This window comes from Mus caroli, unplaced genomic scaffold (genome assembly GCF_978045245.1).
Source record: "Mus caroli unplaced genomic scaffold, Mus_caroli_1 scaffold_4, whole genome shotgun sequence".
NCBI lineage: Eukaryota > Metazoa > Chordata > Mammalia > Rodentia > Muridae > Mus > Mus caroli.
Window position 1 is genome coordinate 113,547,643 of NW_028227259.1, and position 19,765 is coordinate 113,567,407.

Sequence of the window (19,765 nt, forward strand, 5' to 3'; positions counted from 1 at the left end):
TTCCCTAACTATTTTAATGGTAAACTGTATCTGGCTGAGACTGTCTTAAAAGCACTGACTGAATAGCAGCACTGGGCTGTAGGCTCTGACTTTATAATGCTAATTAGTGCTGAATAGGTAACTACCTGTTTGCCTTTTAAGTAGGGTGTTGGAACCCTGGCTGAGTTTAACTAAACAATTTTAGAATAACACTGAACTGATAATCCTCTGCAATTTTGGGTAAAAGGCAGGGGAACAATGAGAAGGGGTTAAGACCAGCTCTTTAGTACAAGGCCAATTGGCTTTTTTATTATTTGGGTGGGAGACAGTGAAGGGCCTGCTCTTACAACAGCAAGGTCTCCAATCTCTCTCCCCCCTATTAATTAAGTTAAATAGGCAATGCTTAACAGAGGTGATCAAATGATTTTCTCATCCGTAGATGAGTGGGCCTTTAACCTTGACTTGGGTGGACATTGGCCTGATTCCTCCTGTGAGCATTGTAACAACTCACATCTGTGGCTCTTGGTATCTTTTGGGGAGGGGAGGCAGAGCCTTAAGTATTTTTGGTTTTTAGCTGGAATCGGATACCAACCTCTTTCAAATCAGGTGTGTCGCACAGGGAACTCAGAAACGGTCAAACTGGACCTTCCCTCCGCAGTAATTTCCTGCGCCAAGCGGTACCCATACCGTATTCATATGATTATGAATCAGTAGCGCAATTCTGAGTTATTGCGAGGTCTCTATATGAGACTTGTCAACCTCAGATTTAGCAAGGCCTAGACAAGAATTATGTCAGTATTAACACCATTAATTTTGGTTAAAATAGGAGCTGAAAGTCTTTCCTCTTCATCTCTGTTATTCCCAGTAGCCTGAGGAACTAAGGACACCTTGCAGTAACAGCAAGGGTGAAAAGCCAGAGGCCAGCTAAGGGACTAAGCCTATATCTATCAAAATAAGAACTAATCTTTGTAAATATATATGAAATTTCTACTTCCCTAGCTCTCCTGTTAAATCTAGATCTTATCTTAGACTGAAAAGCCACATGCTGGGATGTCCCTGGAAGGGAGATTAGCAGAACCACCTGTTTGCTCTTAGGGGCGGGGCGGAGAACCGGAGAATGTAGATCGACCTGCTAGAGAGAAGGAAGAATACTAAACAATGAGAGTGTAGCAATGTAAATTTTCTGTTTGGAGAAGTCAAGGTACTTTATTTAGATGCAAATTGTAAAGCTAAGGCTAGTCTCCAGCCTCCTGTGGGGGAGCCGGCTCAGAGAGTAGCAGGAAAACAGCTTTTTTTTAGGAGCTTCAGTTTCCAGCTGAATTTTAAGCAAAAGAGGAATTTTAGTCCTCAAGGTGATACTTATAAGATTTGGAATGTGCATTCATCTGACTAATTAATCTCTCGAAAAAACACAAACCGAGCCCTTTCCCCAGATTAGAACTGGATCTGGACCCTTTCATTTATTAGTTAGGGCGTCCTTCCATTTTACCAATGCATAAGAATTAGAAGTAACTGGGTGCCAGTGGCGTTCCGCTGCAGACTGACCTTTAATGTCAGTTTGCAAAAAGTTTAGGACAAATAAGGTAAAGGCAAGGTGAGCCTTTGGTGACCTTGGGGAAATGCTCTGAATTAACTTTGCTAGGTAAATTAGAATATAGGAATCTCTAATAATTGAACTGAATATTAGACCAGTTTAAGATTGAGTTAGAATGGCTGGTCACACTGAAGAAGAGTGAAAAATCATTATGACTCTATTAAATGACTAATTTTACTAAGTCTGAATATACAGTCTCTGATGTACTATTGCCATAAAGTTAAAGGGCTAGAAGCTAGTCTAAACTGGAAAAATGACAAGCAAGGATGGATCTAAAACATGAATTTAATCTTTTAGTCCTTTTAATTAGGACACTGAGTTAACTTACCTGTCAGCTCAGCACACGAATTACCAATATGCTTCTGTAGAGTTCTGTGGAGAGAACCTGTCTTTCCCTTTTCTAATAAGGTAGCTGTTTTAGGATCAATTTATAAGCCAATAAGTAGATCCTTTTAAGATACTAAAAAGCATTTATTAAATTTGACATTTTAATCTCAAATTTTGAAAATAAAGGTATGTTTTAAATAGTGTGCATGGAAATGCACTAAATAGTATATATGGGGATACAATTTTTCTCTTTTGTCTTTTAAGAGGTTAAAGTTTAAAATTTTGCAATATCTAACCTTTTGAATTAATAACTTTTTGGACAAAACATTTTAAATATTTGGCTGTAAAGGGGCAGTGACTGATTGCACTTTCAATCATTTTTCTTAAGGAACGGTTGTAACTAGAAGGCTAGAAAAGTTATTAAGAGTCACACGTGCATAATTTATTTATTTATTAACTAAAAGTATGTATAAGCAATTGTAAATTTGAGAATTAATAGTATCTGAGGGACGAACAACTTTAAGTAATTATGAGCTCAGAGATATAGCATTGACTATCAATATATAAATTAAGGTTTGATTGTTCAGCATTTTAAAACACCATCTACAGCACACAACCAGATTATTTGTGCTGGAATAGGGGCAACTGTGTGTCTTAAGACTCTGCTCCACAGCAGCTAGTTGGGCCCACGTGGCCAACGATCGGCTGGGAGGATGAGAAAAATGACTTTACAATAATGTTTTTTCTGGCCAAAGAATTGTCTTGGGCACAACTAATTTTTAATTACCAATTAACAACAATTATAAAAGCTTTCTTTATTTCCTGCAAAACCCCTTGCAGCAAACCAAAACACCAAATAACAAAAGGATACTGTCTCTGAATCTTTTGGGTGAGAGCAAGGATTTAAGGTAAACTTCCCTTGAGAAGCATTAGTTAATAAAATACTTTCCACTTAGGGAACAATATATACTGAAAGATTAGAACTTTTGGCTTCTTGTAAAGAAGCAGAAACAATAAACATTTTTCTTACATAATGTAAAGCTATATTAGCCATACATAGAGGCAAAATTTTCTAGTGATTACCAGTTTACTAGAAGCAAAAATCTTTGAATTTAAGCATTATTTTAAACATCTGAATAGATCTGTAACACTGTTAAAAAGAAATTTTCTTGAACACAGGGAAAAACTTTTTTAGGCATTGTTTGCAAAACAAAAGAAAGGGCCACAAGCCGCTCTGGGACTGCCCAGAGCCCTGTATTGACTCAAAGGTAAAATACTTTTTAATTTGAGCATTAATCTTAAATTTGCAATCAAACTGCAAGCTGCAGTCAATGGAACAATGGCAGTTTTAACCATAATTTTTAAGTTTTTGTGCAAGGTTAGGATAATATCTACAACTTTGGGAAAGCAAAACCTATGTTTAAAACAATTTATCACCTTTAAAATCAATATTAGAAGCATTACTATCATATTACGAAGTTTGGATATCAATTAATACCTATGAATACCTATTAAAGCAAGCTTTAACGCTTTAATAAAGAGGCATTGCTTTATATCTTATCTTAAATTTTACTATTTAGGATAGGAACCACATTAATCATTATCTAAACTAGAAATATCTTAAGAGACTCAGCCTCTAGGGCTGCCTTAGGCCACGTGTCGGAAGGACTCTAAACTTGAGTTATCAAATTTAACATTAACCATCTGTAGCAATGTAACAATTATTAATTTTAACCAACAACTTATGAGCTGAATGCGAAAACATGCAGAGCACATTTTTAATAAAGAACCAAATGAAGCAGTTAATTTTAGACCAATCAGAGAATATTAATCTTTGTAGCTACAATCATAGAATAAAAAAGCACTTTACCATTGTCAAACACATTAATCATGAACCATTTATCAGATTCGAAACTAAGAGGCTGTGTACTTGCTGCTTTTTCTTAAAACGAACATTTTTTCCATCAGGGGCCCTCCTGCCACGTGTCTGGTTTTTGGCTGAAACACGTGGCAGCTCTCGGCCTTGCAGATAAAATTTTTTATACCATTTTTATTATCCAACATAAAACATAGAACATTCATTCATACAGACTGGACACGAACATACATGAATTGAACACGAGAACAGATTGGTGCACCAGACATAAACAAGACACAAAATGGGGCAGAGTACTCCTGCTATTTGGGACAATTTCCTCCCTCATGATGCAGTTTTTATAACTGCGGCAATCCGCCTGTATTAATTTCCTTTTAATAAACCCTTTCCTTTCTCACACCTAACAATGTAGCTTTTTTCCAGCCACGGCCTACCGCCTGTGCCTAGCTCCTCTTAAGCTTCACTGCTGAACCTAAGTGAACCAGCGCTCGGGCTTAACGCTGTCTCAGCTTAGCCCATACCTTCTCCGGTATGAATTTCCTTTATCCTTAAGCAACTCCTGAAAACTAAAAACAATCGCCTGATCCATGATTTTGAACCCTTCTTTCTTCCACCTAAGCAGTTTTCTAAAAAGCTGCGGCACACCGCCTGTCTCCGTATCTAGTTCCGATTTACGAACTGCTGACCCCAAGCAGAACCAGTGTTGGGTCAGCACTGCTTCAAACTTGTTCGTATCCTACCGCATCCTCAGCAACACTTTACAAAACTGAAATTTTTTAGGCTAGCGCTAGCATGTGTACCTGTCCGTTGCTCCGATGCTCCTCCGATACGAAGATTCTTTCCTTTCTTGTGGAGCTCCACACAGCAGTCGTTTCTCTTAGCATCTCTCTGCCATTCTTCAGGTCCCAGTTCTGGCGCCAACTGTTGCGGCCCGCCCGCGGTCCACAACACGAACGGTTCACTGAGAATGGCAGTTCCCTGCAAAGAGAGGAATCTAGACGGGGCGGAAGAAACAATGGAGTCAAGACAAGACTCTGATCAAGACTCAATTTAATATTTCCAGACACTCAGTTTATAAAGGAAGGGGGAGGGAACCCAATTTCCCGCCAAGTAACTCAGGGTCCAGTAGCAGGACGAACACGTGTGTGACTCCAGGCAGCAAAGGCAGGTTCCAGCAGTAGGTAGGCGTGGCAGGACGAATGAGCCGGTAGCTCCACCCTTGAGCAGGCAGTTTCCAGGCTGGGGGGAAGGGAGGCCACAGTCGTTCATCTAGAGTGATTTATATATTCACAGAGTACCCTGACCTTATTGTGATAAAGGTCTCCTGTATGACTTTTTTCCAGTACCAATTTTTATTGCTGACTGAAACACATTCATTTCATAATGAAATGGTGTGTTTTCATATAAAGTTCAAGAGCCTTATACAGCAGGCACAGTTTGAACCCCATAATCCTTGTCATATACTGTACTCTTCTTAGTATGTTATCTGCTATTCTCAATATTTTCATAGTACATTATAAAGCTATTATGAAATCTAGGGCTTCTGCCATGGCCATCAACAATATGCAACACTATAATTATGCTCCACACTCTACTAACATTCATTCTTGTTTCTCTTTCAAATCAGTGCCTTCTATTGCAACAGTAATCTGTCATATTCCAAATCCCAACAAAAGCAATTTAACATTTTCCTGATGTCTTAGATTCTGTAGCTGTAACAAAACACAATGGTCAAAAGAACCATGTGATAAGTCTTATTTCCCTATGTACCTTGGTCACAGTTAATAGAATGAAGTCAAGACAAGAACTTGGGTGCAGACACTCAATGAAAGCACTTGTAATAATGCTGATTACTGGCTTCATGTCCATGCACTCTACAGTCCTCTTTCTTATAACTCCCAGAACAATTTTCCTAGAGGTGGCACTGTCACCCTAGCAGTAGAGTCACCTTATATTAAACATTAATTAGGAACATGGCTTACACACAAACCTACAGGTTAAAGTGATGGTAGCCATTCATCAACTAATATCCCCTATTCTCAATGTTTAGGTTTATGTACATATGAATGAGACCATTTTTCACTAAAGCTTAGTAATTGGCATTGTATTAGGCAGTGCTGTGCTGCCCTACATTATAAGTACTAACATGGTATTTTACTTAAAATTTTTGTATGATTTAGTAGTACTTTTGTTAAGACAAAGCAAACGTATCATCTAACTCTTTAAAATTACTGAAGATTCAAGAAGGCAATTTATTTATTTATTTATTTATTTATTTATTTATTTATTTATTTAAATTTTAGGTTTTTCTTCTTTTTTTAATTTGATATTTTCTTTATTCACATTTCAAATGTTATCCCCTTTCCTAGTTTCCCTTCTGAAAACCCCCTATCCCCTCCCCCACACCCGCTCAGCAACCCACCCATTCCTACTTCCTGCTCCTGTCTTTCCCCCACACTGGGGCATAGAGCCTTCACAGGACCAAGGGCTTTTCCTCCTATTGATGACCAACAGGCCATCCTCTGCTACATATGCAGCTAGAGCCATGAGTCCCACCATATGCTTTCTTTGGTTGGTGCTTTAGTCCCAGGGAGCTCTGGGGGTTCATATTGTTGTTCCTACTATGGGGATGCAACCCCATTCTGCTCCTTGGGTACTTCTCCAGCTCCTTCATTGGGGACCCTATGTTCCGTCCAATGGATGGCTGTGAGAATCCACTTCTGTATTTGTCAGGTACTGGAAGAACCTCTCCGGAGACAGCTATTTCAGGCTGTCAGAAAGCTCTTGTTGGCATCCACAATCATGTCTGTGTTTAGAGGTTGTTTATGGGATGGATCCCCAGGTAGGGTAGTCTCTGGATGGTCATGCCTTCAGTCTCTGTAACTCAAGAAGGCAATTTATGTTTGTACTTCTGCAGAAAATTTGAATCTAGTCTAACTAAGAGAACACAACATTTTGGGAGAAAGATGCACCCTAGCAAGCCTGCACTAGAAGCCAAGATGGAGAAAACCTCCACAACAACCATGACCGTTCCCCTGGTGCTGTGGTAGACAGTGAGGAAGGTGATCCAGACACTGCAGAACACCAGCATGCTGAATGTTAGGAATTTGGCTTCATTGAATCTGTCAGGAAGGTTCCTAGCCAAAAAAGCCACTTTGAAGCTCACCAAAGCCAAGACACCCAAGTACCCCAGAACAAAGTGGAAGGCAATGACTGAGCCTTTGTTGCAAATAATGATGGTCTTTCCATATTCAGATTGTGTATCTCTGTCAATAAAAGGAGGAGATGTTACCAACCAGATTCCATAGAGAACAAGTTGGATTAGGGTACAAATAGGAATGATCAAGTTAGATGCCCCTGATGCCAGCATCCCTCTCATTCTTCTCCCTGGAGTAGTGAGCTTGAAAGCCATGAGCACAGTTATTGTTTTAGCCAACACTGTAGAAATAGCCACTGTGAAAAATACTGCAAATGTGGTCTGCTGCAGGATGCAGGTGGCCTGATTGGGATGTCCAATGAAGAGCAAAGAGCAGAGAAAACAGAAGACTAGAGAAATGAGCAGGATGTAGCTGAGAATGCGGTTATTGGCCTTCACAATGGGAGTATCCTTGTACTTCACAAAAGTGACTAGTATTAGAACTGTGAGGGCAGAGAGGAACAGGGACATGCACCCTAAAGCCATCCCCAATGGATCTTCATAAGCCAGGAATGACACAGCTCTTTGGAGGCAGTGGGTTTTCTCTAAGTTGGCATACTTATCATCTGGACACCTCACACACTGTTCCATATCTGCTGGCAAAGAACAATAAACCCTTATAAGATATCCTAATTATGTAGTTAATAATTGTGTATTTGTGTTATTCAGCGGATATATCCACAAATATGTTGGTGTTGGACATCTATTCCATTCCTTTATGCTGTAGGGACAACTAACAATATTTTTCTCTATTAACCTATGCTTTGTGATGGAACAAAACACCATCATAGGGAATGTAACAGCAAAGATTATTTATTAAACAAAAATAATGAATAAATGGTGAATATTAATATGTATAATCTCAGATTATTTAATTCCTCAAACCATAAGTTCACTACTCATTGACAAGTGTAGTGTGGAGACATAATTTTGGTGCCAGTTGATGAAATACATTATGAACTTTGTTTTCTTTGAGAGTTGTGTCCTTTGTCTGTATGTACACATACACAGCAAAACATGCAATTTCTCATGCAAATATTTGCATAAAGGAATATTTTCATTCTTGAAGCTGTATGCCTCATAGGCCTATGCAAGTCTCTCTTTTTGTGGGAAGATCTCTTTCTTCCCAAGTGCACATTCCAAACTGTATGGCATGAAGGTTATGGATATTCACATTTATCCCCCTTTCCTTAGCTAGGCTGTGATAGATGATAAACACTCTCCCATCTCTTGTTGCAGTCTTGAAATCTTCACTCTTGTTCTAATTCTTTCGCAGGAAGTGCTTAATCTTTTAAGCCATGTAATCCCTTAAAATATATTTCACTAAACAACTGTTATGTTGAGCAATGGTTCTTTGTCAGGGACTAATCTGAGTGATGGAGGGAAAGATTGTGGACTGATCATGTAGTCCAGTTTCTGTGTACAAAGAATCAAAGAAGAATAAATATATGCATAAATTATGCATAAAATTTTGTTTAAAAATAGTTAAACATGTATGTTCCCCTAAACTTTTTCTTTATAATATAAAATCAGTAACTATCTTAATATGAAAGAAATGTGGTTTGTAGAGAATATTTCAAGTTATTTGCTGGGTATAAAAGAAGTATTTAACTGATTAAGTTCTGAAAAACAGAAATTTTAGGTGTCTAGTTTCCATCTAGGCCATATCATATCATATTTCTAGTATGGAAAGAGAAGGCAGTAGAATGGCAATTTTTTTCTCCATGCAAGCATGTACCTGTTTCATTGGAAACCTCATTTTCTGGGCACTGGTCACAATCAAAGCAGCAGTCTGATGTTTCATTCTGATGAATTTTCCTGAATCCAGCAGTACAAGTCACACTACACATGGAGGAGGGAACCTGAGGCAATACATAAATATTATATAATTGTGTGTGTAGCTCATGTATGCATCATATGTATAATGACCCATAGATTGATATATGGGACCTTAACAGATATGATAGCCAGTATTATTTAACAATTTCTTGCACATTAAGTTTTGTATTACCCTCCAATGTACTGAATGTTATACAATATTTACTGCTTTATGTAATATTTTATATGTAACATTGAAGTTGTAGCAATTTAAAAGTTTTTCTTCCTAAACTAATTAATCCAAAAAGAATCTTTACGTTGCACCAGTTTCTCTCTCAAAAAAAGAACACTGAGATGTATGGAGAGAGAACGTAGGATAAATCAAGAAAGAGTTTAATGAATATGCACAAAATATGTTAGATAAGGCTCTCATAAAATTAACGAAGTTTTCCTAAGTTTAAAAGAAATTCTGGAATCCCCTATCCCATCCCCATATTCCCTTGCTTCTATTAGGGAGCTACCCCAATCACCTTTCCACTCCCATTTCAGTACCCTAGCATTCATCTATGCTGGGGCATCAAGTCTCCACAGGACCAAGGGCCTTCCCTCCCAGTGATGCCAGATAAGGCAACCCTCCACAGAGGAGTGTAAACTGGGGAGAAGGATAACATTTGAAATGTAAGTAAGTAAAATAGCCAATAAAAATATGAAAATTTAAAAAAAGATAAGATTAAACCAGGTGGTGGTGGCACACACCTTTAATTCCAGAACTTGAGAGGCAGAAGCAGGCAGATATCTGAGTTTGAGGCCATCCTGGTCTACAGAGTGAGTTCCAGGACAACCAGGGATATACAGAGAAACCTTGTCTTTAAAAAAAAAATACCAGAAAAAAAAGAACAAAAAAGATAACCTTGAATCTGGAGAAAGATTTCTGTTAATGAATACATGCTATACTTAATTAGGCTGTAAATATGTTCACAACGAATCAGAAAATTCCATCTTTTATATATAGTTACATATAAATGTAACTATCTATAAACTCAGTATATATCTGTACTGTTGGTGAATAGGCATGTGAATGCTATTGGACTTGGATTCCAGAGGTCTTTGATCCCTATAGCCAGATTTACATGAAGTTGAGAATTATCAAATTTTGGTGCTTGTAGCTGAGGATGGTCTTTTGCAAGAGTAGCAATTGGTCTTAACCACAGAGCTATTACTTCAGTGCCTCATAATTTAAAATTTAGATATTCTGAAAAAAATGAAAATTGTGGTATACCCACTGATGTTCCTCCTGTGGCCCACTCCAAATCTTCAGATATATGAAGTTGCTGGCTCTGTGGGTAACAGTGCAAATAGCTTCCTATTTTCACTTTTAATCCAAAGCCTTTTGGAAAATTCCAAATGATGAAAATGTCATAATCTGCACACTGATTTTCCCTATGCTTCATGTTCACCAGTTCTCCAACAGGGTTAGTAAATATCCTGGATTTCAGCATGGAAGACACCTGATTAAGATGCATCATTAGATGTTTACACATGCACGTCAGTAAAGGGAATGCCAAATTGAGTATTTTCTTAATATTTAAAAGAATTTCAGGAAAAAAAAGCTGTATTAAAGTAATCCTGTGTAGTAAAATACAATATGCCTCATGGATAATTAAATATAAATATATCAATGTCCCATGGTAAAATGTGCTAGAAAAATGATTACCAGGTAACAAGAAACAAAAAGTGTGTGTGTGTGTGCATGTTTGTCAAAAATAGTTTTTAAAAAATGAAGTCATGTATGTGCAAAGGAAGAGAAGTCTGAATGTCTGTAAGTTGTGAAAATAAAGAGTGGTTGTGGGTCTTTCATGTACATACTGCATATATGTATATACATCTATATATATGTGAATATATATGAGATAAACATAAGTTTAATAAAATGTGCAATCTTAATCATTAATGGTTTCGTAAACAATTGCTAATTTAAATGAATAACTATTAATCACAGCCAACGTACCAATTCTCTCTCTCTCTCTTTTTTTTTTTTTTTTTTTGCTTTTTTTTTTTCTGAGACAGGGTTTTTCTGTATAGTCCTTGCTGTCCTGTAACTCACTATGTAGACTATGCTGGCCTTGACTCAGAAATTTTCCTTCTTCTGTTTCCCAAGTGCTAGGATTAAAGGTATGTGCCACCACTGCGCAGTCCATGTACCAATTCTTGAGAAATTATTCTTAGAAAAATGTTCTAGTCTAGTTATCACTTTAGGATTTTATGATAAAACTCTTCGCTCTCCCATTTTAAAATTTGATGAAATGTTGAGACATGTTTTCACAAAACTCACTGATATCATAAAAAGTGTATTGTCTCCTATGAAATGTTATCCTTGTGCATGATATTTATCCATGTTAAAGATTCATTAGGGAGTCTTGCAGTGTAGAAATCATTCCACTGAGAAAATAATCTCTCGCAGATGTGCAGTTATTTCTCTGGGTCCATTTAAAGATCCCATTGATATATCTAAGCATAATGATATGTAAGAAACTTTACCTGCTGACAGTCAGTGAACATTCCTTTGGGTACTGCCATTTGCTGAGATTCCATTTGTTGAAGAATGAGTTCATGGTAGGTGTGGGCCACAGCATACACAGCATTATACAAATTGTAGCCTTCCTCACTTAGGGCCATGTTAAAATTGTGCAGTGCTGTCTATTCCAATGTAGTGTTGAATGTAAAATGATCCATTTTGCTATAGCTGTTCATTGAGGTTGAACAATTAAAGTAATTCCACTCCGGTATAGACTGAGAAAGGTTTACTGGGTATTCGTCAGTGTTCATTGTTTGCATAAAATTCTTAAATTTAGCACTCACTGTGGTGGTGTTCAAAGGTGACAGTCCCGTGAAAGAAATCAAGGCTAAAATCATTTTTATTTGTGATAACGTCCCATTGTGAGGTTGTGATCCAGATTCTCCTTACACCTAAATCTTCCCACCTTCTAAAGCTGACTTCTAGGGTAGAGTTCATTTCACCATAAATGATAACAACCTTTGCTGTTGATTCCATAATTTGTATGTCATATGTCGTAGCCCTTGTCATGTATAACTGCACGTTTTCTGGGATCATATTAACAAAAGCTAAACAGATTCCCTGTCTTTGCATTTCTTCTCTCAAGTCTGATAGAAACTGAATACCTTGGTCATCATCTGAGATGACCAATCCTATCCAAGTCCATCTAAAATGAAGCATCAAGGCGACCATGGCATGGGACAAGTGTGTGTCCTTGGTGGTTACCTGATGGACATAGGGAAACTGGTCATGGTCACTCAGGTTAGGATTAAATGGTCCAAAGAAAACCTAAAGGATGTAGAAGAGAGGATGAGACATCCACATGAGGACTATGATTGTTAGGATATTTGGACTTATACACAGGTAATATTATTCACCTTTCAGAACTCCTATTAAAGATATTAAGCTTATACTATAAATATCATGTGTTATTCCTACTAGAGTCTAGAGTATTCCTGACAAGTCTGAATGTCCAAGAATATATGTATATAACAGTTATATAATATGTGTGTGTGTGTATGTGTTTAGAGTCTGGAGTATTCCTGACAAGTCTGAATGTCCAAGAATATATATATTGAACAGTTATGTAATATGTGTGTGTATTCATGTGTGTGTGTGTGTGTGTGTGTAACAGTGCACTCATAAATGCATGCTGTCCAAGTTTTCTTGCAGGCACATGTAAATGAAATTTAAAAGTTGTTCACATTGGATGGAGATGGCTCAGGGTTTCAGAGCACTGATTGCTTTTCCAGAGGTCCTGAGTTCAATTCCCAGGAACCACACTGTGGCTCAAAACCACGTGTAATGGGATCTGATGCACTCTTCTAGTGAAGGGACAATGTACTCACACACATTAAATACATAAATCTTTTTTAAAAAGTTTTTTTTAAACTCATCTATTGTCACAAATTCTTACCTTTGGTGTCCTAGACTGAATTGATAGTTTTAACGATGTTTTCCATGTTGGTCCTATAAGGTCTATGTAACAGGCTGGTGATAAACAGCCATAATTAATAAATTTCAGTTCAATACTTTTTTGTGAATAATTTTTATCCAGAACTCCCCATTCATCTTCACACTGACCAGCAAAAAGCAAGACTATCAAAGACATGTTGGGTAAAAGATAAGGATTCTTGTTGATTTCATCAGTAGCAAAAAACAATACCACAAAAAACTCATGTCTTCTTGCAGGTATTCTAAAACAAGGCATAATGATGATTAAGGGAGATGTTTGAAATATAAAATTTCAATTGCAGTGAAGTTTGTAATATAAGAGATGTTAGATTTCTGTCTAAATGTATTGAAAAAAGCCTCATGATTGAGAGATCATTAGAGCTGAATACAATTTAAGAATTCGTATACATAGGCACTATGATATGATAAGTTTGTGAAAATTGATAAGCATTGTTTTATCTCTGAAAGCTAACCTTGAACTAGATTACAGTCCTATTGATGGGACTACTATAAAGTAATCTTGGAGTTGTAATTCCACAGGTACATAAAAAAGCATTACTTAAACCAGATATGATGCACATAATACATTCTCCTTAAAATTTTTATTATGTAAATGCATTTTATTCTGTGGAGAGCCAGAGTTCTGCCATGTGAGCAGTGTGTATTGCCAAGGTCAGAGATTAGTGTGTGTAGCCAAGACCATGAGAGCAGTGTGTGTAGCCAAGGCCTTGAGAGCAGGCAGTGTGTTCAGCCAAGAGGAACTCTTATCTATGTTTCATCTGTAGAGGAACTTTCTCAAGAAGAGGTTTGTTTGTTGAAGTGCTTATAAGTTGGAGCTGCAGAAATAAACTTTGAGCCTTGATCAGAACACTGTCTTTGCTTTTTGCTTCTCTCCCTGCCAACTCTTTTCTTTTCCAGCCCTCCTTTTCAGGTGAGCTCTGCTCAGCTGTAAATGCTGGGTACAGGTGGCACCCGAACAGGCACTCCTCCTGAACATGGAGGACTTGCTCAGAAAAGCTGCTTTTTTTTTTTTTTTTTTTTTTTTTTTTTTTTTTTTGAGCACCTACGGAATAAATTGAAAGTAAAAGGCAATTCCGAGTACAGGTAAGTAATTATATGCGCTGATCAATTGGCTATTAAGAACTATCCTCCAGGGAAAAAATTGAGCTGGGATGGTGCTTATCCAGAGCTGACTCACCTAGGATAGTAGCAGCGAATAGGTACAGGGCAGTACAAAGAAAGGGTTCATTTGCAACCTGAAAGAGCTGCTTCAAGCAAGAGGAGCAGGGTTTAAAAAACAAACATTGGAAAAATGTTTAGTCCAGGTGGACTCATGCTGTCCATAGTTCCCAGATGAGAGTTTAGATAAGGATACCTGGGAGAAAGTTGGAGAAGTCCTAAGGATCACCCAGGCAAATCCCATTACCCTTTGCCTCTGTACGCTAATAAAAGATGACATTGATGACAATAAGGACAGGGAAAGTTCACAAGCATTGGACGTTACCCAAGAACAGCTGGTGGAACTTAATGAAAGAATTAATTAGACAAACTGAGGAGGAATTGGGGAAGTTAAAAAAGCAGGGTGCTGGGAAGCAACCATAGGTAGCTGCCACTGTGCCTCCTCTACCTTTTCTATCAGAATTCCTAGAAGAAGGAGAGCAAGACTTAGACCTTAAACAGGAGAGAGAGAATCTGTTTCAGAAAAGCAGTTGTCCCTCCTGTCTGGGACGCTTTAGCAAAAGAGAAGGAAAATGAACATAAGCTATTTCAGAGCTCTCCTGGGGACAGGAGGAAGTCAGGAGAAAGTCAGGAGACATCCCACTTCCTCTCTGGCTCTTACTGGAGAAATCCTTAGTTCTGGCTCTGTTTCTCTTAGGTAGGATATCCCTTTGGTGGCACATTTAGTTCTCTTCCCTCTCTATTTTGTCCTTGATATGCCAATATGTCCATGTCTGTCAGTTTATGTCTGTGTTTTCATTTTTTTTTTGCTTGCTTGTTTCTCTGTGTTTCATGCTAAAAAGAAAAAAAGGTTAAAACTTTATCTGCTGGCTGTCTACCCCTTAATTTAGTTTCAATTTTTTTTAAAAAAAAAAGCAGTCTCAATTTGCACAAAAAAAAACTGATAAGTTGCCCCGCACCTGTAGTTGGGAGTCAGTCCCATCTAAAGAAGCCCTGCTATGGGCTGATTGCCTGCACTAGCTGCTCTGAAAGGGGCTTGAAGCTCTTCAGCTTCTATGGTAAGGGAGTTGTTGGCTGTTTTGCCTGGAAGAATCATTGTGATTGTGTTTATTGGGTTCAGAAGGTGACAAGGTGATCCTCTCTTGAAATTACAGCTAGAAAACGTAAGAATTTTTTTCTGGTCTAAACATATAAGATGTGTGTAGCCACTGTATTTCTTTCTGAGTGGTTTTAAAAATATAAATATGTTCTGCATATCTTGGTTATAGCGTATTGGCTTATAAGTTATGGGTATGATTAAAAGTTTTAACATTGGTAATAGATAGTTAGTTTAAAATTGGTAACTCGGGGTTTGAGTCATTCTAAACAACAACATGTGGCATGAGCCAACCCAGGGAGACAGGTCTCTAAAGGTACTGCTAAGTTGGTATAATAGTTTATTTAATTCTTATCCTAGAAACTAGACTATAAAAGATAGAATTTAAAACAAGGTCTCTTTAATGAAGTCTTAAAAGCAGCACCATTATATATTCATACATAAGATATATTTTGTTTAAATTTATTTATCCATTTCAAAATATACAAAATGATACACTATACCATATAACCAGAATATTATACTTTAGGCTCCTTTACACATAATTTTAAAGTTACCTTTTAGTGTGTTGTTACTATGTCAATTTTGTAAAAATTGTTTCGAATTTTCTCAACATTTCAGTCTTCCTAATTCTTTGAGATCCTTTAAGTGATGTCTGAGTACAAGATCTTCTCTCCATATGAAATGTGCTCATCTGCCCCAGCACAGTTGGCACTTTATCTGTTACTATTAGCAGCTACCTCTCATTAGGAGTAAAAACTGTAAACAGAGGCTGGGTGTGGTGGCACATGCCTTTAATCCCAGCACTTGGGCAGCAGAGGTAGGCAGATTTCTGAGTTTGAGTCCAGCCTGGTCTACAAAGTGAGTTCCAGGACAGCCAGGGCTATACAGAGAAACCCTGTCTCAAAAAACAAAAACAAAACCAAATAAATAAATAAATAGATAAATAAATAAATAAATAAATAAATAAACCCCACTAAACATGCTCATTTGCATTTTCAATTGACAGTTTGGAGCTAAGTTTTTCTTTCTAAATCTGAATCATGTATTGAAACAGTTCACATATTTGAATTTTAAACTTTATTATCACTTATAAAAGGGTCACCAATGAGAATTTCCACCATTTTTCCATGAGGTATGGGATAATATAGGTACATCAGAAATGAAATTCCTACTGATCTAACACAAAAGTATAATAATGTGAAGCCAGCATCACTATCAAAGTGTACACAGTTTACTGTGCCTAACAATTGGAAAATGAATTCTTTAAATCCCAAAGACATGAAAACTGAATAAGAGATGGGATGAGAGTGAGAGACAGAAAAGCACAGGAAACTTTGGTTCATGAAAAAAGGAAGTCCCAGGCACATTGATTAATTCAAAGGTGAGTGGTTTCAACACTCCTTCCCTCATGATCTGCAGCCACCAATGAAAACATCTCTCACTTGGGATCTCAGAACTAAGTAGCCACCTTGAGAACAGCTTCTCATCCACAGGAAGTCCATTTGTTCTCCTAGATTTTCTCCCATGTTATTTCACTATTTATTCAATAATTAATAGAAATATTGGCCATCTCTCTGAAACCGATAATAAGCCCAACATGTGACTGGACATTTGTACAATTGGACAAAAAGGTTATTCTGGTAACAGAATATGAAGCCTGGCAGTCTTTTTCTACATTCTGTGTCAACTCCAAAATGGCAGGATGGGCGGGGTTCATTTAAACACCATTTCAAAAAGCAAAGTATATGTATATTCACAAATATATATATATGTATATATGTATGCACACTAATATATATGTATGTGAATATATATATATATACATACATGTGTACACGTATAATGTTATACATGTAATCAGGTATAGTAGACCCACACATACACAAATATTGCATTGTATGAATTTATGCCCAACTGGTTTGGAGGCCAAAATTAGATACCCTTTACATGACAGCATTTAGATGCATGTCCATAGTGGAATCATTGGCAGACAATAGGATACAGGCAGTGATGCAGTCTCTTTATGTATAGCTTTTGCCAAAGGTGTGAATTGTGAATTCAAGGCAGATGAAGAATTATCTTTCAACATAGGATATCCACAAAGACTCAACAGATAGAATCCCGTCTTTCTCATTGTAGGGCATTGTGAACTGGAATCCTATGTAGTAAAGCTAAACTAAACTGTGACACATTTGAAAGTATTGAAATAGTGATTGATGTTATAATTAATTTTCAGTGCTTCATAAAGTTACATGAATAACAATAGGACAGACTCTCACAGTTGGTGTACACAGCTAAATATTTCTAATATATAACATTGAAATAGGAACTAAAGTTACTGACTTACCTAAAATCAACAATATCATAAGAATTGGTTTCTTTAATTTCCTCGAATGTCCAAAGGAAAAAATTACAGTCACTTCTCAAGTCTCCATCATTTTCTTCATTATTCTTTATCCTCCAAAAGCAAATGGGTTCAGATACATGGAAATGGAACAAGATGAGAGAAAACTTCAGGAGCCAAAAGAAAATACTAAGGGTACGCAGCTTCTTCATGTCTGCTAGGATGTAAGATGGAGCAACTGCCAAATACGTTTCTTATTTGGACCAACATCACACACACATTTAAACCTATGTGTCCTTTTTAAGGCTACTGCTCTCTGGAAATGCACCTAATTATATTCACCAGTTCCTTTCCATTCATTTTATGTCGTGCTCCCTGGATACATCGGGAAAATTCTAGCCTCAGGCTCTACATCTGAGATCTGAAAACTTTTGATCAAAACTTTTCTGAAAACATGTTGTGAAGATCATGTTTTCCATCCTCAGGTGCCATGATTTCATTCATATCCATGACATAATTCTTCCCAGGAGCAATATCCTGGAGAGCATGGACCAGACCATGGATCAACATCTTATGTATAACCACAATGGATTTCATCAGAACTTCCATAGTAAGACGAGAGTTGAGAAGGTCATAAGTGTTCCATATTATTCAGATTTTGAGTTGAATCATGGGGCATCATGTCTTCCATTGTCTAGTGTAAGGAAGGGCAGTTTGACATGCAGGATTGATCCAGGGGTTGAGCATTCTATCTGTTGTTCATATACTATTTTATGCTTGTCATGTTTACAATATCTCCTTAACCCTCCTGTGATTCTTATCATCTATAGAATATGTCATTAGTCTAAATCAAAAAAATCCTGGAATTATAGAGATTCAACAGCCATCCTGTCCAATATTAGTACCTGAGCCAACATTCAATTTGTTCCTGTGCTGATCTCTTATCTGATATTCAGTTCCTGGCAGTCAGTGCCATTTGATGAAACATTTCTTCAGGTGATGTTTGTTCACACTACATTAATATGATTGAGAACAATGTCATACATTTTACTCAAAGGAATGAAAGAATTTAGGTGTCATTTAGGAGAGAGAATTTTATTGCTAATGTTAGTATATACCTTATATTTTTCATTCATGTCTAGTTGGTATTTGTTTTGAAATAATTCTGTCTTGGATTACACTGTAACAACACAAATATATGTCTGTTATGCTAATTTTTGTAACTTGGTTAGATTACAGTGAGTGACACAGATGGAGTATTGGATTTGATATGTATTTTTTGAACTACCTTATGTTTTTGCCCATACCGTCCACACTGAATTAACTGGAGTCTTTAACTCCATTGGGTTTTTTTTGTTTTGTTTTGTTTTTTTAAAGAAAAATGTTTTCATTTATTTTTTATTATTATTATTTTTTTAATTTTTAATATTATTATTACATATTTTCCTCAGTTACATTTCCAATGCTATCCCAAAAGTCCCCCATAGCGCCCCCCACTTCCCTACCCACCCATTCCCATTCTTTTGGCCCTGGCATTCCCCTATATTGGGGCATATAAAGTTTGCAAGTCCAATGGGCCTCTCTTTCCAGTGATGGCCGACTAGGCCATCTTTCGATACATATGCAGCTAGAGACAAGAGCTCCGGGGTTCTGGTTAGTACATCATGTTGTTCCACCAATAGGGTTGCAGATCCCTTTAGCTCCTTGGGTACTTTCTCTAGCTTCTCCATTGGGAGCCCTGTGATACATCCAATAGCTGACTGTGAACATACACTCCTGTGTTTGCTAGGCCCCGGCATCGTCTCACAAGAGACAGCTATATTTGGGTCCTTTCAGCAAAATCTTGCTAGTGTATGCAATGGTGTCAGCGTTTAGAAGCTGCTTATGGGATGGATCCCTGGATACGGCAGTCTCTAAATGGTCCATCCTCTCATCACAGCTACGAACTTTGTCTCTGTAACTCCTTCCCTGGGTGTTTTGTTCCCAATTCTAAGAAGGTGCACAGTGTCCACACTTTGGTCTTCATTCTTCTTGAGTTTCATGCGTTTATCAAATTGTATCTTATATCTTGGGTATCCTAAGTTTTGGGCTAATATCCACTTATCAATGAATACATATTGTGTGAGTTCTTTTGTGATTGTGTTACTTCACTCAAGATGATGCCCTCCAGGTCCATCCATTTGGCTAGGAATTTCATAAATTCATTCTTTTTAATAGCTGAGTAGTACTCCATTGTGTAAATGTACCATAATTTCTGTATCCATTCCTCTGTTGAGGGACATCTGGGTTCTTTCCAGCTTCTGGCTATTATAAATAGGGCTGCTATGAACATAGTGGAGCATGT

At 37.3% G+C, this 19,765-nt stretch overlaps 1 protein-coding gene across 1 annotated transcript; it reads right to left on the bottom strand.

The window, feature by feature from the left end:
* Positions 1-6,660: 6,660 nt before the first annotated feature.
* On the bottom strand, positions 6,661-17,633 carry LOC110288769 (vomeronasal type-2 receptor 116-like). Its single transcript, XM_021155029.2, is given in 7 exon segments — positions 6,661-7,568; positions 8,711-8,834; positions 10,074-10,298; positions 11,329-11,644; positions 11,646-12,133; positions 12,762-13,041; positions 17,425-17,633. Coding segments are annotated over 7 exon segments (2,550 nt in total).
* Positions 17,634-19,765: the final 2,132 nt, after the last annotated feature.